The 22,802-nt window shown below is 36.7% G+C and overlaps 1 protein-coding gene across 1 annotated transcript in view; it reads right to left on the bottom strand.

Moving 5' to 3' along the window:
- Positions 1-22,802, bottom strand: part of COL5A3 (collagen type V alpha 3 chain) — a 1,727,233-nt gene that overhangs the window by 1,343,932 nt on the left and 360,499 nt on the right. Inside the window, exon 5 of the mRNA XM_044084684.1 lies at positions 57-188. Within this exon, the coding sequence (XP_043940619.1) occupies positions 57-188 (132 nt within the window). The remainder of the gene's footprint in view (positions 1-56; positions 189-22,802) is intronic.

Here is a 22,802-nt window from a genome sequence, read left to right as displayed (position 1 = left end):
TTTGAGGATTAAATCATCATTAAACAATTCTTAAAGGTTCTTTGTGTATTACTCACCTCATCTTGTGGTTCAAAATAGTCAGTTTGGATAGCATAGGTCAAAGGTGAGTCACAGCCTGGCATGAACTGTGTGCAGTAATCATATGCAGACCTGGAGTCCGGTACAATAATCAGCTGCTGAATATCACCCTGTCAAACACAAACATTAGAATATTAGCATTATGATGCTGCCATGACATATTACTCAGTTCTGAAGTGAGCACACTTCAAATTGTATCAATGTTCTTCTCTTTTACTGTTTCTATATGACTTGCCCACTTACTTCACTGGTCTGTTTCTATTATATAACTTGGCATGAGTTAATATAAACTGTGGGCAATAGATGGATTTGCTGGGTTAATGATAGCATATTAAGAAAAACTAACTGTTCTCAGCTCTGCACACAAAGACACTATGCCCAGCTCAAAATCTATGCTGAGGAATGTGCTCAAGAGAAAAAAAAGGCAATAACTAACAAAAATTAAGTATCTGAATGAACATATTACCAAAAAAAATGACAAATACATAAATGCACATCAACAGTTCTGACATTTTTAATGAAGCATTATCATGCATTGTTTAATTAGCATTTGAAAGAATTGCTCAGGCTCCCACTAAATAACAACCTCTTTCTTTTCCTTGAATTTAGATCTTGTGTTAGTTGTTCAGATGTAGAAAAATAATTAAAACCTCTAAACTGAACTCTTATTTCAAACAAAAAAAAGTGTTAAAATGTCATTAAACACATTTTTTCTTATTTTTGTGGAAGGCCAAGTCCTTTGCAAATTATTATAATCAACTCTGAGGTTGCTACACTTAGGGAGGAGGGGATTTCTCCCTTGCAGTTAGTACTCGCAATGGAATAGACTTTCAGAAGGAAGTGCAGAACTAACATGTATGTAGTTTGCTGCTGCTTATGTGCCTAACCATCATCACTCATTTGTTAAAAACTGCTATAATGATGACTTCTTGATTTTGCCTCAACAGTAGGATTGGCCATATCATTGGAAAGACTAAACAACTTATGGAAGAAGGAAAGTTTCCTGTTGGTAATTAGTGGGACCAAGTCATGACCCAATATATATTACAGTCTGCTGTCTGCAAACTAGTTTCAGAAACATTTGGTGAAGCTCAAAAAAAGGTATTGGAAGAATTCATGGAATTTTTGATCTGCTTCTCATAGTCTGTCTAGCAGTCATAGTATGTTACCAGCTATTCTGCATTGTTTGCAATTTGAAAGCAAAAATATTTCTAAATAACCACAACATCATCATTGTAAAAATTACAAAATTATTGTGGACCACACGGAGGCAATACTGCTTAATTCGTGAGAGCCCTCCTCATTCAAAGTGACCTCTTCTTCCTTCAATACTGGGAAGGTCTAAAAGAAGAACAAGGGGCTAGGACAGACAATGTGAATCACAGTGGCTAGTCCCTCGTTTACCTTTTGGAGGTTATGATCTAGATCCTGGAAGGAATAGCCATAAAGGACATCTCCCATACAGAGACATCCAAGAAGGCCTTCCTGAGCTGTATACATACATTTAAATCCCATTGCTCTTGAAATAACATCACCACTGTCAAAGTCACATAATAGTAGTGGGATATATTGAAGCCCACTACTGAGCAATGGAAAGAATATCAACAAGGTCCTCCTTGATGTCAGAGTCAGGGATGTTTGCTAAGATTTTAGTGACTGCTCCACAAGGAAATAAGGAACTTGGATATCTTTGACCAACAGCTATGGGGCCTGGCCACAGTATGAGTCCTTAGTGGGTGGTAAGGTAAAATATACTGTGGTCTCTAGCTCCTATGCTCAACCAAACCCATCACGCATGATTCTTCAATGCAATGCAGTCTGAATATCACTGTCTTTACCTTAAGACTGCTGAGGACATCAGACTCCTTGGGAGCTGAGACAGCAGAAGTTGAATGCTTCCAGGTTACATAAATAGAATCCTTTTGAAGGGGATACATGGGTATAACTAAAGGGTCATTATGCTTCTTAACCAAAAACTGACACAGAAATGTCTAGGTAAAGGCAGATCAGCACAAGTCAATCAACAGAGGGCATCAACAGTGTGACAGACTGTCCAAATGCATGGTCTTCTGTACAGGAACAACAATGAGAGGAAGATTTATTGTATATATCTAAATGCTCTCATTTAGGGCTCTTCCACTTCTGAATTCTCTGTCCACAGTACTGATGCTGAGGGATACCCCCCCATATCTTTTACCCATAGTGGTACATCCTGTGCTTGCCTAATGCATGGATGTCCTGAAATATTTGCGATCTGGTTCCTTGGATCTAGCATTCTTCATTTTTTCTGTTGAGGATTAAATTTCCTCCATTATGTTAAGGGTGTCTCTATTATAGATATAGAATTATGAGACACACTTCTGGCCTGAATAAAATTCATGCTACCATGTAGTTCTAGTACATTCATAGTTGGGCAGCACTGTGGTGCAGCTGTCTTGTTACCTCACAGCAAGAGGTTCCCTGGTTCAATTCTCAGCTGGGGTGCTTTCTGTGTAGAGTCTGCATGTCTTCCCTGTGTTGGCATGGGTTTCATCCAGGTGCTCCGGTTTCCTCCCACATTCCAAAGACATGCAGTAGGTGGTTTGGATACTCTAAACTGGCTGTAGTTGTGACTGTGGGTGTGAGTGTGTGTTGTGGAACGACCACCATGGCAGGGCTAGACAGCTGGTGGTGTAAAACCTTGGCTGTAGAGGATTGTCACCACTGAAGTGACACCCTGACCCCATGTGCAAAAATGAGAAAAAGGGGTTTGGATGGATGGATGGATGGCTGGACGGATGCAGGTTTAGTTCACTGTTTGTAATTACTGATTTTCATTTTCCTTCATCGTCAGTAAAGATGCACCACTATTTAGCAAAATAGGACTGACATGGTCAAGAAAGGATAAATAAATAATAAATAAATTATCTATCAGTCATCATAATAACTCCACATCACATATAATGACTTTATTCTGCCCTTTGTAGCCATATACAACTTCTTAGTGAAATATCACGTTAGCTCTAGTCATTTACCCACTGTCATTGCTGCACAATACTTTTTTCTCTGCATTACATATGTTATGCTAATATTGTACTCTTAGTCTTAGAGTCACTTTGCTGAGTGTGGCAACTTTACATTTCTGAAAGTAGTCAATAACACTTTGGATTCACCTTATGATGTATAAAATAATTTCTCATATTCATTCATGTTTCCCAAAACATTTCAATCCTTGATAAACACCTCCTGTGATAATCTCCATTTTAAGTTCAGTTTGGGTTACGTCAGCAGAGATCCAAAATATATCTACAGTTTGATTCACACTATATAGAAAGAAGCATATTATGCCATAATGTTCATTTTTCTGTATTCACCTCACATTTTCTGAGCGTTCCTAATTTCCATCATTCACTTTTTTGTACACAATGCGATTATGTTTGATGTCCTGCACAATATCGATCCCATTCATTTTAATGTTTGATTCCACTTGCACATTATCCCATTTCATGGCATTTTATGCAAACACTTAGAACCGGATGATTATGACTTTGTTGTGAAAGTTTGCTAAGAGCAAACATCTTTATTTGATTTCAGAAAGTCCTTAGCTACGTTTTGCATTGATATTTCTATGTATAATGCTTGTTGTTCTGCAACGGTTGCATGAACAGTCTGATTTATGTTTTTATGCCATACATTATTCACAAATGTATCTCTTAGCACATCTGTTAGCCTCCATCCAAACATGCAATTCTCAATAAGCCTACACAGCTCTGAAATATTTCAAAATGCTTTCAGGCTGCATTTGATTACACTTTTGAAATCTAAAATGCTCTGCAGTTATAAAATGATTTATTTCTGTAAAGTCCCCATGATTTCTTTAAACAGTTTTTCATATGTTTTTATTGGTGGTGCTAAAGCATACATCAGCCCATAGATTCTGGCATTGCGTAAATCAGTTGCATGGTCATGAAACAGTGCAAGACTGTGTTGCTTGAGACTGTTGTTCACCTTTTTGGGGACTTTCTCTTTTTTTTCTAACTCTGTGGGAAGGAGGAGTTGGTATATGGAAGCTTAGAGATGTGAACCTGTCACTTTCATTGTGCTTCATAATTTAGTCAATGTAAAAATTCATGTACGCTGTCATCCATCTTTTATCATTAGTATCGTATGTCAGTAGTTTCTTTGTTCCAAAATCAGACCGCAGAAGTCATCCGCAAATGCAAATACTCCCAAGTCTTTTTTTTTTAAATCACTTGTAGCCATTTTTATTAAAATTTTACCCATGAAGACATCTAGCCTGGCATTAATTATATAATTAATTCATTCATTTGTTTATTTATTTACCAGACAAGTGGACTGGTCTGAAGAACCTTTTCAGTCACAACCCTTACACACTAAGGGGTAGTAGATACAGACAATACTTGTATAATGAGGATTGATAATGACACTGACAGCGTATACAAGAGTATACATAACTGAATAACAATAACGTGTGAACGAAAGACTTTACACCAGGTACATAAAGATTAAATGATGTCCTCGAAACCTCAAGGAAAAATCAGTCAAGCAACATATAGTTCAGTAAATCTGGCTATGAGAGCATGACCGCATAGACGTTTGGTGACTACACTTGTAATGTGTACTTCTGGGGCATATGCACTGATATTCAGAGAACTGCTGGTCCTTAAGGTCATTATGATCAGTATGAAGTTTTCTTTTGCCTGATGTTACACAATGTCATTTATTAATTAAACTTCTGCTGTTTCTTTAACAATGACAGGTCTTGTTCACCTGATTCATCCGTGTCACCATAACTCGTGCACTTATCCGTACATACATTGGATCTTTCATTCTTTAATACGGCTTTATCCTATTTAAGGTATACGAGGGAGCAGACCCTATCCCAGCATTCAGAGGGTGCAAGGCAAAGAATAATGCTGGACTGTATGCCAGTCAACCACAGCCTAAAGTATATTGCAAAGTAAAACATTAATAAATATATTGAGACAAGACCTGTGATACAATGTATCTTTTACTTAAAGTAGTCAATTCTTAAGTGGTAAGCCCCAGAATGTTAGCAGTGAAAATGGAGTGAACTGTGCAAACAATGCTAGAGCCAAGTAAATAGTGAACTGTGTGAGCTGCAAAATATCTGTTTACATTTTTTAACTTAAGTTTTCATACATCCTGAACTTGCACCCTCAGAACCCTTAGCCTTGTAAAGTACAGCTGAATACATGAGCAAGTAGGTCATGTTATTGTAACCTCGCAGTAGCACAATCCCAAAGAGCCATCAGAATAAAAAGAAATGTGAGTAAATGCCCATTTAGACTACAAGTGCATATAACAGTAATCTTAACTTAAGCTATTACCATCTCTGTTTAAAAACCTTCATTTGTCTGATTTCAACTGTAGTGACTTTTTTTACATTTTAATTTAATGGGTAAGTGAGCCAATCCAATGCCAGACCCTTTTCAGCTATAACCCAGGCCACAACAGCCAGAATAAATGTATAATTTAGAATAGCCAGCTGACATGTGCTTTTGCAGGTTGGAACAAAGTGGAGAACCCATAGAAATCCTATGCAGATAAGTGGATGGTATGGAAACACTACACAGGCAGTGACCAAAGGACAGGACTGAGTCCCACATCCATGAGGCACAGATCTTAACCACTGAGCCATTATGCTGATTATCACCCATAGACAGATGAAAGAACTTTTAATAGGATACGTTGTATCTAGTGTAAGAAAATGACACAATGCTAGAAAAAAGTACAGGAGATATGAACAACTATTTTTGGTCAATACATGTTAATTTTCCAGAGTTACTTTGCACATATGAACTTATAAGTACACATATGACCTTTATGCTTAGTTTCACAGATGCACTATGTGTTTTAATTGACCATAATATAGTTTCATACTTTTAAATTTATTTTTATTTACTTTACGTTGTTCTGTGCCTAAAATGCATTCGCTTATCTGTAATCTAATATTCCCTAAAAGCTAAAATAGGTACAGAATGCAAACTGCTACTGAAAAGAAACAAGCTAGAACAGGCAAATAGATAATGAGGCTAGTAGGAGAAGCAGAAGGAAGGGAGGATCTTTTGTCAGGCAGGGTTAGAACAGAATGGCTACAAGGTAGGGTCTGCACAAAAAAGAAATAGCATTTTACAATAGGTAGCAACAGAGCCAGTAGCAGTGACCTTCAGATTCATGTTTTTTTTCTTAAGTTAAATTAGGTAAATGAAGGATACAGAAATGAAAACATCCCATCGTTGAGTGTAATTATTATTAAGACATACCAATTACTGTTCAGAATATTAATGTGAGTTTTAAAGATATCTGAATTTTTTTAAGAAGTGCTTTAGTTATTTTATAATTCTGCACACAACAGCTCCAAAGTGATATAAAGCACACCTGAATCAAGACATATATATATATATATATATATATATATATATATATATATATATATATATAATACACACACACTTGTGTATATATATATATATATATATATATATATATATATACACACACATATATATATGTGTGTGTGTGTGTGTGTGTGTGTGTGTGTGTGTGTGTGTGTGTGTGTGTGTGTGTGTGTGTGTGTGTGTGTGTGTGTGTGTGTGTGTGTGTGTGTGTGTGGATTTGTGTGTGTGTGTGTGTGTGTGTGTGTGTGTGTGTGTGTGTGTGTGTGTGTGTGTGTGTGTGTGTGTGTGTGTGTGTGTGTGTGTATGTGTGTGTGCGTCTGTGTGTGTGTGTGTCTGTGTGTGTAATGTTAATGGGCTTCCTTCATTGTAAATGGGCGATATCATTCTCTAATTTGCTATGCCCTAAATGGTCAGATGGCAATGACCAGCTGACATGATTTCCTTTTCCCCTCAATATTTTTGCCTCCCTGATGTAATATTATGTGGACACAGAGTCCAGTGTGACATGAAGAACATTTACTGTGGTTTTGCCTCTCCAGTTAGTTACTGTAAGAGTACTATCAACCGTTGTGAGCATCAGTCTGCCTTTTGCAATAGCACCCTTTTATTTTTTGAAAAGGTCATCTCTCTTAAAAACATTTAAATGTCCATTTTAATGTTAGGCTTGAAAAAGTAGCTTATTGGTATTAATTGTTCAATTTCAGAACTATAGTTTCAAGCTGCATTTTCTAGATGAGATATAAAGCTGTTCGCCTTTGAAGGGCACACACACACACACACACACACACACACACACACACACACACACACACACACACACACATAAAACTACTGGCTGTAGTCAACACCAAGATTTAAAACCTCTTTCTGAACCTTCTGGTCACATGATTTAGCAATTTGGCATTGTTATGATTACTAAAATGATAGTAAACCATATATGTATATATATATATATATATATATATATATATATATATATATATATATATATATATATATATATATATATATATATATATATATTGGGAGACAGAGAAGTTGTCAAACAAAAACTTGTTGAATTCAAAAATAAGCCAGCACAGCCCTTTTGCCATTGTAGTATGATCTTGTAGTTGGCATATACAATTAGAATGTGGTGCAGAGTGGCTTGCTTCACCCCTGCAAAAAAAAAAAAAAAAAAAGTGCTTATCCTTGTGGACTGATTTTTGTTTCAATGATTTGCATTCAGTCATTCGTTGATCAATATTTATGGGATTCAAGGAGAAGTTATGATCCCATATAGATAGACAGATATAGATACATAGCTATGGAAATACATGCACACAGACACACACACACACACACACACACACACACACACACACACACACACACACACACACACACACACACACACACACTGGTAGATACAGGGGGACATATTCTCTTGCAAATCTACAGATACACAAACACACATACTCACACACACTCACATAGATGTAGCCACTTCATTTGCTGTGTACATCTCAGATGTCAGATTGATCAGCTACATGAATTAGAACAAAATAGTCTCATTTGTGTATTTCAGCTCCTTAATCTCAGACACATACAATATAAACCATTACCACCTTTTTTTGGGGCATGCATTCAAACTCAGACTCATGCATATACTCACACAAACACACACACAGATTTCACAGTAGTTGTGAAGTCCATGTGTCTGTATTTCACATAGCAGCTAGTGTTAGTAACTGCTGCAGCTGCACTCATTTCCAGGGTTGCTGATTTTCCGCTTGCCAACCTACACTTAAAATAAATACAGCTACTAAGCAACCAGTAGAGCAGTTTTTGGATGAGTCCTGTTTAGTACTAGGTGCTTAAAATGTTAGACTGCCTCAAAAGGGATCTTCTGTGCACAACATTAAATGCATTAAGGCTTGGTTAGTGCTAAGAATTTCAAGAATGAGACCACCATTTTTCTTTCATTCCCTTCTTGAGGGACCACAGTAAGGATGTTTCATTTTTACAAATGAAAAACTGAATTATTTAGAGGAAACCTGATTTGTTATAGCACAATAATTTCCTTAAACTGCATGTGATGGTCCTAGTGAGTATATGTTAAAGAGAGTAAATCCTTTTTATTCATAAAATGCTTAATTGTGCATTAATTCTCTCAACAGACTAACATCTTCTTCCATTAAGTGTATACCTCACACTACCAAACACACACACACACACACACACACACACACACACACACACACACATGCATAAACTCATATATACATATACACACATATGTGATTTGATTTCCACTGGGGACATTAATGTTTTTATGACACTTACGGGAACTATCTTGGATAACAATTTTATATACTTTGAAGGAGAACTTTTTAAACAAAATATTGGAGCGGATATGGCCGTGGCATGTTCCTCCTGTATGCCAGTCTAATTACATGGCACTTAGAACAGCAATATGTTTTCCACTCTCCTTTTTCCAAATATTTTAGTATATAGTAAGATTTTTGGATGATACTTTTATCTTTTGGAATAGCTGTGAGGGGACATTAAGAAACGTCCTGGAATGCATAGACGGGACTACTACTTTTTGAAATTCACTTACAATATATCCCTTGTAAAAAAAATAAACTCCCTAAATATAGTCATCAGCAAGAACACTGAAACCAGTATATTTCAACCATTTACAGGAAACTCACCTTCTGTATTTCAGATCTATATTATCAAAGTTACCCCATTTCTGGTAAAAGAAGGGTTTGTTTAAAGGCCATATGGTGAAGCTTGCATGGATAATTCCAGATGATACCACATTAAAAATGAGCTGGAAATTTTGTTAGGTATGGTTTTAAAGAGATGATTGTCATAGTACTTTCTGTCAACACTAAGGGATGATATCCTGGAAGGCAGGGGGACCAAGTATAAATCAGTTCTGGGGGAAGGGCTACCAGTTATTGACAGTTCTGTTAACTACAAAAGGCGCATATTAACAGTGGTAAATTTAGTAGAACAATGGCACTCAAGCATGGGTCTGATACCAGCACCATAAAAAGTACCATGAAAGACAACTGGAAAACGTTAAGTTGCTGTGATGGAGTCCTAGAAATATTGGGTGATGTGCCAGATTTTACATAAAAGCATCTTCTAAATATGAAGGAAAACTAGCATTACAGGCACCAAAACCAATTGGTAGTACAAGCAATAGAAAGGGATTACTGCAATGTGATCACTCATTCTGGGAGCTGCACTTCAGAACTTACATGGATTTACCAGTTCAGCTCTTATAAACTTAGAAAGTTGCTGCATTAAAATGATTTAAACACTATGCATTTTCCATTTTCAGAAGGATAGGAAATCTGAAACTTGCTACAATAAAATGATTTTCAAATAGCATCATTTTCAGAAGGATACAAAATCAGAAACTCAGAAGTATGTCATTATTTAGTGACCTCAATCCTCAGTGATTTCCCACAAAGCAACACATTTTATTATGAACAGACCAAAAATATAAGGCAAAAACCTGGACATTCTGTGAAACCCAGGAATGTTGAGAGGTATGGGGGGTGGGGGAAGTCTTTTGTAGTATTTCTTGGGTATCATTTTGGTATCCAAATGCCTTACAAAGGAGACAGTGTTATTATTACAGTTAACAGTAGAAGTAACATTTTTTTACTCCGTATAATTTTGATAAATGTAATTTACCTCTGTGGAACCAAGAGGCATATTCTTAATTTGCTGAGCAACCTTTCTATGCATATTCAGATAACAAGCTCAGTGTCCCAGAGTACTATATCTAATTATTGATTATTCATGGATGTAAGGCACAGAGCAAGGCTTGATTTGAGAAAGGTAAAGAAAACACAGTAGCAGCAAACAGTGGTTTCCTAAACATTATATAATTAGTGTTCTGTCTTTAGCTATTATTAGTTTGTACAATTAAAGACAGAAATAGAAACTAGTTATGCAGAAACACTAAATGAGCTGACAGACTGCCCATTTTATGCTCACTAGAAGCACTGCATTTTTTTTATTACAGAAAGCTTATTTTTCTACCCTTAATAGCATTATTCTATTTCTGTAACAGTCTTAAAATTACTTCCCTGTTTGCTGGCTCCATAGTGATCAGTGATAAAACCATGGCTGCAACCAAAATGAATTGGGATTATATTGGGTTTAGGAGGAACTAATAAAATACGGATGAATGCAGAGTTACCCATCTTTACAAAATAGAAGTCACCTGATGACACATTACTGGTAACTCCTAGCAGGGGGAGAAAAGGCTGCACCAGCAGCCTTTAGAGGCCAAGCCATGGGGAAAAGATTGCAAGCAGCATCTCACACTATTGCCAGGATTATATATTTAGATGCACCCATGCAACCATGGGATGGGGTAATGGGGATGGAACATGCAAAAAATCCATGATGGCTACCTGGGTGAAGCCCTGAGATTCATTTCCACAAAGCGACTGAAGTAAAATAGATATTGTAGACAAAAACTACTAAACAAATTAAATAAGTAAATGATAAAAAATAAAAATTATGTCTCTATCTTTGTTCTTCAAACCTCATCTACTTGATGCATTCACTACCCTCTCAGTGAAAAGTACTTCTGCACATCATTTCTTGTGTTTCTTCTTCCTATCTTTCTATTTAATCCGCTCATTTCTAAATATGCTTCATTACAAAAATGTTGCAAAATGCTGTCTGATGAGTCTTCTTAACATAAAGCTTTACTGTGCTTCCCTATTATAGCATTACTGGTATGCATATTCAGTTCTTAGTTTCTTTTCACTTCTTTTTATATGTAGATACCTTCTTTGTTAAGTTTTCTAAACCATGTATGTCATGTAATTACAGAAGTGTGTTTTCAGAAATGTATGTGTGTCACTAAAAGCTTTCATTTTTAAATTAATAATGCCATATCTGATTGTATCCAGCATGTTTTCAGTTGTACTTGCTGTCTTCTCACATTTGCAGACATTTGACAGGTAAACTGAGTAACCACACTCCACCCAGTTTATTTTCCTTCCTCTTTGATTGTGGTGATTAACATACTATTTCCTGTATATTCTTCATTTACCTTAAACCTGTTATAGGACATATTATATGTCAAAAAAAATCTTTACTCCTAATCCATCCTCTGATAAGGGCTTCTGGCAATTTTGTGACTGACACTTGATCTAGCATACAATACATTGAAACAACTGACTGCAAAACTCATGAAAGATTTTGCACCCTCTTTGTTATATAATCAGCTCATAGGTCACTGCAGTTCAGAGAAAGGTAACATTTACCATGGTAGTGACATAATTTGACAAATTTGAACTTTGGGTGTGCATTATTAAACACTTCGCTGTTAAAGAAGTGAAAAGCTATTGCGCAATGACACCTAAAATTCATCAGTTTGAATGGCACCTATCAACATGTTGTATGTTCTGTAGGAACCAAGTCAGGACATGGTTAGGCCGGTGTGTCAACATAGGTGCATTATAGACACACATTCAGAAGCAATGCTAGTTCAAATATATCACCAGCATTGTAGTGCAGAGTCAGAAACATGTGCAGTATGTAAGTACTCAGCAGAGACACAGACTCAGGCACAGATGAAATGCAGTAATCAACATGCACGTGCTAAAGGGCACTGAAGTATGGCAGATGTGCACTTATCTACATGCATGTGCTATAGCACACAGAAGTATGGCAGATATGTACTTATCTACATGCATGCACTGTAGGACACACAAGTATGACAGATGTGTACTTATCTACATGCACGTGCTATAGGACACTGAAGTATGGCAGATATGTACTTATCTACATGCATGTGCTGTAAGACACTGAAGTATGCCAGACGTGTACTTATGTGCATGCATGCACTGTAGGACACTGAAATAACTTGAACAGTGCACACCTTTCAGCATGCAAACTGTACAAGGACAAAGTTAGAAGCATTACAGATCTACACATATGCCATGCATGCAAAGTAGGGACAGGATGAGAGGCAATGACAGTTGTATATCTACTGATATGTATGTTCTGTAGGGTCAGAATCAAATGCAGATAGTGTCTACTTACTAACATGCACATACTCTAGGGATTGAGCTACAACTTTCCTATCATCTTCCTATAAACATGCATGCATTAAAGGGGCAAAGGGATAAATACTGCATAATTATCAAAATACAAGCACGGTAGGGAAATTATCAGGGAATGGCAGTTGTGCATTTATCAACATACATGCACTGTAGAGACAGAAGCAGATCATGGCAGTTCTGCACTTATCAACATAGATGCACTGTGCAGGCACAGTTGAGGTTCAGCAATTGTGCACTTATGAACATGCATGCACTGTAGGGACAGTGTCAACGCATGACAGTTGTGCACTTAACATGCATTCACTGTAGGGACAGAGTCAGGTCATAGCAGTTTTGCACTTATCAACATATATGTACTGTAGGGACAGAGTCAGCGCATGGCAATTGTGCACTTATCAGCCAACATGCACTGTAGGGATAACGTCAGGGCATGGCAGCTGTGAACTTATCAACATACATGCAGTGTAGGGACAGAGGAAAGGTATGGCAGTTGCACACTTGTCAACATACATGCACTGTAGGGACAGAGTCAAGGTCATGGCAGTTGTGCACTTTTCAACATACATGCACTGCAGGAACAGAGTCAGGGCATGGCAATTGTGCACTTATCAGCCTACATGCACTGTATGGATAAAGTCAGGGCATGGCACCTGTGAACTTATCAACATACATGCAGCATAGGGACAGACAGGGTATGGCAATTGTGCAATTATCAACTTACATGCACTGTAGAGACAAATTCAGGACACATCAGTTGTACACATCAACATACATGTACTGTAGGGGCAGTGTCAGGGCAGAACAGTTGTGTACTTATCAACATGCATGCACTGTAGGGAGAATGTCAGGGCATGGCAATTGTGCACTTATAAACATTCGTACAGTGTAGAGACAGAGTCAGGGCATGGCAGTTGTGCACTTATTAACACAGATGTACTGTAGGGGTAGAATCAGGGCATGCAGGGCATGTCTGTTGTGCAGTAATCAACATGCATGTACTGTATGGACAGTGTCAGGGCAAGGCAGTTATGCACTTATCAACACACATGCACTGTAGGGACAGAGTCATGGCTTACCAGTTTAGAATTTATCAACATACATGCATTAGCTTGATTGGCACATACTTGTCAAAAAACTTAAGGACAAGTTTAAATGAGGTTTCCTTCTGATGCTAGAAACCCAACTGATTATTTTTAATTCCCTGAAGTATGTTTTTTTGGTAAATTGTTTTGTTTCTCCATGTTTCTCTGCTTTCCAGGAATTCTTACAATGTGTCTTGCATGGAGTTATAGTCTGCTTAGTAGTGTCCAACGTCACTGTATCCTAGAAAAAGAATAGTCACTCAAAAAATAACAACTAATAACCAGCTCACCAAGTCCAGGAGGCAGACAGGAATCTCTGCCTGTAATATGACATGTATCCTGCAATGGGGACAGTGCCATAATCATACAGCCCACTGCCATTAGCATTTCAGCAGTGAAGGGGGTACGGATGTAGTGATGCACGTGACATCAGTAGCTCTGCCTACTTAGGGCATACAAAAAAAAATCCCCTAACATGCAGGTCAGCTGATGTGACACTGCCAACTACTCTGCTCCATTTCTCCTTCCCTACCTGCCATTACCACAGTCTCAGCCATGGGGAATAGTAACAGCAATGGAAAGGTAAAATTGATACAGCTAAGCAACTAACGGTCAGCTGGCCTCACATAAAAGGGGGCAAAAATAACAAATAATGCCTGTCTCTTTTTATCAAAAATATTGTTTCTCTCTTTTTCTGAGATGCCGCAACCTCAGAGTGAGAATAATAAAGTAAGATGGTATAGGCCAAAGCCCTTCCATAGGTTGGCTGCCCTCCCCCCAGAAATGAACTATTTCATTTTACGCTAGATTATTTTGTACAAGATCAGCTTAATTTTGTGTACATGCATTTAGATGTAATGTGTATTCATGGGAGATAATAGATGCCTTGCAGAATGGATGTGGAACCATTTGTGACTGTAATCTAGGTAAATGTTTGCTCCGCTCATCCAATACTGTATTCTTACACAGGGCACCTTCAGATAATTGAAAGAAAACAAATCAGGAATACAAAACAATATTGTAACTAATTCTTAAAATCTGTTCACACGTCTCATTCATTCATTCCATAAATATAAAAATATAAACTTTTATTCATCATACTGTACTAATCTAGAGCTTTAATCCAGGTTATACATGGTTCCCACCCCTTTTTTGAGTCTTCATGTAGGTCTGAAAATTATACTTTTAGCTCACTGTTACATTCCATAGGTCCCCTCCCCCAATACATGCATCAGATTTGAAGAAAGAAAAGTATCCTGTCATTAGTAAACGCTATAGACTGATGAATGTCTGTTCATAGATTATTTACACCACTGAAGGAGATGGTCAGAAATATGCAGAACACTGTAAAGCAGGCTAACAGGTAGATGCTTCAGGGTATGTTGAATGACATCTTTGCTATGCAAATCTGTCTGTAGAATTTGAGAACTTGAACATAACAGTTAGGAGTAAAAGGCACTGCTGGTAACAAGGTTACTCGTCCAAGCTACCCAGCGCTGCAGATTATAGCCTGAAATGCTCAACAATAAGAAATCAGACCTGCATCTTATTTTACATTTTCCAGCACACAATCATCTGATTTTACATGGGAGGCATCTTAAAATAAGAATATAGATGTTTAAAGCATTATAAATCTCTGCCTAACAGGCTCTGAGATTCAACAACGCCTACCCTAAGTGTACACTAAGTGAACACACTTCTGAGTGAACAGATAATACAGCATAACACACACCTTCTTCCTCCTGATTTTAGTTTTCCTACTGGTATTCTTGCAGCTTTAAATATGGACAGGGATTCATAAAGATTACCACAAAGTGTGTAATCTTTCTGAGTGACTAGAAAGCTCAAAAAATGTGGTAGGGATGTTCTTGAATACATATTGTGTACACTTAGTGTAGGCTTTTTTGAATTTGGCCCTTTGGTTTATATCTTACAAAAGTTAGACAGCCTGAGGGTGGGGCTTAGTATAATGATTATGGTGTTTGCCCTAAGACTCAATGTACAAGGTTTGATTCTCACCTTTGAAAGGGAAATTGGCTAGACTTAAAATGGCCTACAAGGGCAGCTATCCTATAGTAACATGTGAACCTATGCTCTCCATATAGGAAGCAGTCTAATCTAGCAAATTAAAGCCTAGTTCAGGAATGTCAAAACATGCTGAAGTCTGCAGAAGACGGACAATGACAGGGACTTTTACTGATGTAAAAGGGACAATCTTTTTGTCCTTCTAAGTACCTACTACCCTAAAAGAAATAGATATCTGACATGAGCATTATGTAGTGTTAATTGGGATTACATTAAGAATGAAAGAATGATTGCACAGAAATGTCATAAATTTTACAGGGAGGCTAGCATTGAAATAACACCAGTAATGCGAATCTGTTAAATTGATGGGACTATTTATTTTTGTTATCCCAACAACAACAGCACACATTATAGTATTTGCCACAAACATAGACAAAAGTGTGAAAATGAAGAACCAAAACATATTGTTTATCTGCAGTTAAAAGCAAAACGTTGCAACAACTTTTTTCAAACTGCCATTCTGCTTACTGTTTGCATAGTACTAAACACTATTTCTTCTCATCCAACATTCACCAAATAGTAAAAAACAAGAGTAACGTAAGGCAGATGAGAGACATCCACATCAATGATATTTCAAAATAGTAGAATGTTCCAAATAAGGCAGTCTTCACTTCACCAAATGGATAAATAGAAATCTCAGTTTATTCAGCAAATATTCAAAATCGGCAAGCGCTTTCACCCTCATGGGCTTCTTCAAGCCAATAACACTTCACATTTTTAAAAGCTTATATATACTTAAAATAATGACATCACATCCTGTGAGATAATCACATAGCCTGGCATTAATTAAAACAGTTACTAATTACATCTCTAAATAAAATCTTGAATTATAAAACACTGGCATGTCATCTAAAAACATAAGTCAAATTTCTCTAACAAACATTTTATGCTGCACACATAAACTATTACCCACAATTCATATGTGCACATGTAATTATCCAAATAATTCAGCTTCTACATTCTCAGCTTCCTACCTTTCAATATGGGTTTTATAGGAACTCTATCATTACGCCCAGGCTTCCTATCTGCTCTCAACCCAATAATCCATTTCATCTCACATTGTTCTGTATAATTCATGACATCTCCTCCTCTTATTGTGGATATATTAACCTGAATGACTAAAAACTTAAACTTATGTTGTTCAGACTTTTCTAGAATGTGGTTTGAAAGGGCATTTTTATTTGATTTAATGCAAATATTATACTGGTGTTCCCTGATTCTGTCTTTAAATCTTTTATCTGTTTTGCCCACATAAAATGCTGGGCAAAACGTACACTGGGCTAAATAAACAATGTGTTCAGTATCACATGTGGCCATAGCACTAAATTGAAAATATTGTTGACTAATAGGGTGTATAAAAATGCATTGTCTATCAAATAGCAGAAATTACATTTCCTGCAGGGTTTGGTGCAACCAGATGAAACTTTGTGTTGTTGACTACTAGTTCTATCAGGGTAGCAAAGCAGTCTGTGAAGGTTCATACGATTCTTATATATAAACCTGGGGGAATCTTCCACTCATAAAAATAAGGGGGCGCTCTATTTTTCCTGAGTGTGTCTACCCCTTCAAAGCCTTCACTAATTTCTCTCTGGTCATAAGCTCTCTCTACTAACTAGGAATTAAGATTAGATAATTCACTATAAAATCCTGCTTCAGTAGGATTGAGACGAGATACCCTCATAGCTTGCCCTCTCACAATGTTTCTGAATACAAACTTGGGATGCATGCTTGTTCTATATAATAGTGAATTCCTATAACATAATTTCCTAAAGACACCTGTGGTCAATAAACCACTAGGTAGTCTTTCTACATACACATCTAGGAAAGGAACTGAGATCAGTGGTGCATTCATAGTAAATTTCAAATATGGAGTTAACATGTTTACTTCTACCAAGAAGTCTCCCAATTCCTTCTCACTGGCTGTCCACACCAGGAAAAGGTCATCCACAAAACATGAATAAAATTTCACAAACCTCTTAAAACTATCAAGTTCAAAAATGATTTTATGAGTAAAGTAGAAGAAGAGAGTGAAGGAAATAATATTTTAACTGATGCAACGGGATATAATGTTGGAACTAAGGTGTCAATTTATTATACACAGGATGTCAATGAGATTAGAAATATTTATTCTAAGTACTGAGACATCCTTACAGTTGACCCACAACTATGTAATATCATGGGAGAGTCCCCCAGGTTTATATATATATAAGAATCGTATGAACCTTCATAGACTGCTGTGCTACCCTGATAGAACTAGTAGTCAACAACACAAAGTTTCATCTGGTTGCACCAAACCCTGCAGGAAATGTAATTTCTGCTATTTGATAGAAAGCAATGCATTTTTTATACACCCTATTAGTCAACAATATTTTCAATTTAGTGCTATGGCCACATCTCACCCTCTTTAACTTCACACAACTCTGATGATATATCCTTTTCATTCTTTGTACAGTTTAACGGAGACCAGTATACACCTGATTTTCACCTTTCTTATCACTCAAAACTCCTAACAATATACACCTGATCACAAAGTATCCAGTACTGACTATCTAAACTGGTCTAACTCTTTATGCACTAAGCATACTTAACATGAAACACCAGATTTCACATCTTGTAATACTTGTCTATCTGTAACCTCCTTAAAGAGTGTTGCTCTAATTTATGTACATACCTATAAATATTGTTGCATCTTAATAGTTTGTAATCTAAGTATTTTTGCTTATGTATGAATGTGGAGCTTTTCTCTCTGTGTCACTGCTGAAAAGGGGTTTCACAAAGTCTACCAAGTCAGACTTTCCCAGCCAACAAAAGCAATAAATAAATAAAATAAATGTCTTAGAAATCTAAACCCTCCCCACTAGTGAAATAAAAATACTTAGCTTGGACCTTTCTCCACCAAGCGACATTTGTCAACCTCTCAAATTTTAATCAAGCAGAAAAAAAATGCTCTTAGTATGGTCAACTCTATTTCAACAATACAATGCAGCCAACACTCTCTTTTTTCGCTTTGTTAGTTTTGTGGATCTACACAGGCATAACTTTGTATAGCTTTGCCAAAGTAACCATATCATTGACCAAGTCAATCGGATCCATTTCTAGATCACACCTGTTTTTTTTCACCCTACCTTGAACTAGTACTACATGCAGTTCTGAGAGATATTTCTTAATATGGTACACTCCTGGTAAACAGCTCATCCCAGGAAATAAATCTTCACATTCTTTAAGCAAATCATCAGTTTAAACATTTCCTGATCCAGTTTTTTACTGAGTGTTCTCAGTGCAGATTGTTTTCTCCATATCAAGTCTTTGAGAAGTCAAAGAACCCAGTATCAATGGAACATTCATAATGCCAAATATAAAGAACTGAATCATGTATTTATTACTCCTAAATTCACCCACTGTCGATATCATTTTAAAAATCACATACCAGCATAGACATAGCAATGAATATGATGCAACCAGAGGAAATTAGACAGCTTATATAACACAGCAGGACCTTTCCATGCTCTGGGGAAACAGCTTTTGTGAAACTGAAAGGTAACACCCAAATATAAATAACTTGCATTGTTTACACAGACTGTAAAATATTTGAGTGTGGCTTTGTTGACAATAACCAAGAAATATAAAAATGTATATTTGTTGCAAACGTAAGGTGACTGCAAATAAAGTACCCATATGGTTGTATAGACTACTGCTGGCACTCAGTAGTATAGAACCATAAAACTACAACAGTAAGAAATATGAAAACACATTTTAAAATACAACTCATGTCCCTTGGAGACAGATTGCACTTAGCTGGCTATTCCAGGTATAAAAACATGTACATGACTTTATCTTCCTGTAATGTTCTTTGATGTTGAGTTGAGTCTTTCGGCTTATCCCGGTTAGGGGTCGCCACAGCGAAACTCCGGTCCGCTAATGTTTGGTAGTGGAGTTTTGCATGCCAAGTTACCAGCCCTGATGCACAAACTTCAACAAAGGTAATCCCATTCATGTATGCCTCCACACAGAAGACGCTCTAGATGAGAATCGAATGAAAACATCATCTTGATGTGAGGCGACAATGCTACCGCAGCACCACGCGGGTACATATGACTAAATTGGGGAGGATGTCATAATTCCAGCGACAAAAATTCCCCAAAACCGGTGAAATAATGAAAAGTCAGCAAATTAATGAATCAGTAACAAGTGGATGATCAACAGAAATACACCAATGACTGACTAATTTCAGTCCAACATAAAGCAGAATTTGTCAACACCACACAATGGAAACTAAGTGTGATGCAAACTGTATGTAAGACTTAATTAAACGAGGCTCTGGGACTCCTTGTTGGAAGACTTTATTACGTGAAGCGCTTTTCGTCCACTACGATGACTGGACTTCATCAGACAATGAACAATACTATTCACTCCATTTAAACCCTAGTAAAATCACATGATTAAAAATTGTCAATTATCCATTTAAGTTAAAATCAATTAAACAATCCAGTCATTACACGTTGTTAGTAATTGACCTAAATGTAATCTAAAACAACAGCCTTAAAAAGTTGTCAAAACAACTAAAACAGTATATATAATAATGTATATACAAATAAGAATATTCATTTTAATATAATAGCCTTAGTCTCCCATTCACTAAAAAATAATTTGTTTAATGGATGAATATAAATAATACTGTGTACAACGTCCACATTTTTTCATCATCCCCACTTGCTCACAGCTAATCACTCTCTCTAGCATATTTTTTAAGTGGGCTCTTCCCAACTATTTCCTTATATTCTGGTTCAATGTGTCAAAGACTCTCCAATTTTTACATATCACTTTTTGGATGTCAGTAAAGTCCCTATTGTATGTTAAAATTAATGCCTTACATATTTTGTTTTCATCAATAACAGTTGTGTTGTTTGTAGGCATTTGTCCCCTATGCATCCCTAATAATGGTAGGTAGTAACTCCCAGTCCTCTGCTCCTTTACCTCACTGAATGTATCATTCAAGAAGGGGGTGGGGTACCCACTTTTAGTTAACATGTCATGTAAAATGTTACATTGAACCTCAAATTCACTATGTTCTGACACCATGCGTGCCAAGCGTACACATTGCCCTTTCACTAAAGAATTTTTCTGATGGATGGGATGCCAACTGCTGAAGTGTAGTAACATATTGGAATATGTAGGTTTCCTGTAGATAGTAGATTCAAAATTGCCTAATAATGACATCAAGATAGCTGACCTTTTCTTCACATACAGTCATAGTAAACTTTAGGAAGTCGGTGCTGTTATGTATATACTCAAAAAACAGGTCTAATTTTTCACGTGTGTCATTCCAAAAAATAATGATGTCATCCAAAAAGCGACCATATAAGGTCCAACTTTTTGCAAATTCAGAATTGATGACACAATTAATTTCCCAAAAGGCCAGTACAATGTTGGCCAAAATGGGGGTACAAGCAGCCCCCATGGCCACCCCCTTCTTTTGCATGAATAGTTGGTTGATGTTCAAAGATGATAAAATTATTGTTTAACACCACTTCCATTAAAGTCCTTAGGGTCAGAATCTGGACATTTTCTAGGTTGGTATATTGACATACGCATAGATAAAACCATTCTGTTCCTATTGTGTGTGGTATCACTGAAAAAAAATCTTTGATGTCAATCATTACAAAAAAATTGTGTCTATTTTAAATTTGTCATAGGAAACCTTAGTCAACAAATCCCAACTGTCTTTGAAACTGTATGTATAGTCTTCCAAGACTGCTTTTGTATGATAATCTATATATTTTGCTATTGTAAAAGTTTTGGAAGCCTTAGCATCCATAATGGGTCCCCTTGTGAATCTTTGGTATTCCAAATATTGTAGGGGTCCTGGGATGTGTAACTTTAAGGTAATTGTATTCAGGTGAGGTTAACTGGTCCTTCAGTAATTAATCCTCTAATACTAGGTCTATCTTGTGGTAGGCTATATTGAATTCATTCATACTTACTTCATCATATGTTTCACTGTAAAGGATAGAGAACATTCTGTTGTTATAGTAATTAGTATTCATAATGACTAGTCCCCCCCATCTTTGTCGGGTTTCAAAACCCTTAATTCAGGGTTTTCACAAATCTGTCTTAGTGAATTTCTTTCTTCAGATGTTACATTATCAATCCTTATGTTCTTTTTCCCATTATGTTTTAGTAATTCTCTGATTTCCCATTCACATAATTTATCAAAAGTACTGGCCATTGGGTGTGGAGGGGGTTAAAAATACTGGGTTGAATAAGGCCACTATTCATATTCATAGGTACCCTGGAATTTGTAAAGTAAAAATCCAAGTTCAATTTCCTTGCGAATAGTTTCAGGTTAACCAAAACTTCATCAGTCCCTACCTTTCTAACTGGACCAAAAGTCAAGCCTTTCTCAAAAACATCAGCATAAATGGAATCAATGCTTACATCACTATAATTGTACACTTTAAAATCTCAGTTTTTGTTATTATTAATAATAATACAAGAATCGTTGCCACAACCATTGCATTAACTCAGTTGTTCCAATGGTAATTGCCTCTCCCTCTCATATTGCCTCTCCCCTTCCCTTGATAGAAACCACCACGGGTCCCATAAAAGTTCTGGTTCGGTGGGTTTGTTTGATTCCTCCTCTGGTTCATCAGTCTATCGGTCCTCCTCAGAGAGGGATATTCTAAAGGGTCAGAGCTATCAGATATAACTGTTTCAGAGGCATGAGAAAACTTATTAGGCTGTTCATTACTCATATGGTTGTTATTATTGTTCACATGCTTGTTTAATGGCGGTAATGGATATGCTATACCATTTTCATATTGTCTTTGGTCTCTTAATAATGTCTTTCTTTTTTTAGCCTTTAGATCATATACCAAACGTCAACCTTAACAAACAAAGCAAGATATTCCCCTTTTTTACTCTCAAACAAGTCAGACTGTAAGCTGTTATCAAGCCTAAATATAGTATCAAATAAAATAGACGGTATACAATCACATAGTCAATCGCACTGTGTGCTATTAATGCATGTGTGTAAATCAGATAGCAGA

Source organism: Protopterus annectens, chromosome 9.part0 (genome assembly GCF_019279795.1).
Source record: "Protopterus annectens isolate FY-2018-M chromosome 9.part0, PAN1.0, whole genome shotgun sequence".
In the NCBI taxonomy this organism is placed as follows: Eukaryota; Metazoa; Chordata; order Ceratodontiformes; family Protopteridae; genus Protopterus; species Protopterus annectens.
Note: the sequence above shows the minus strand (reverse complement) of the source record. Positions and strands in the feature narration are given on the sequence as shown.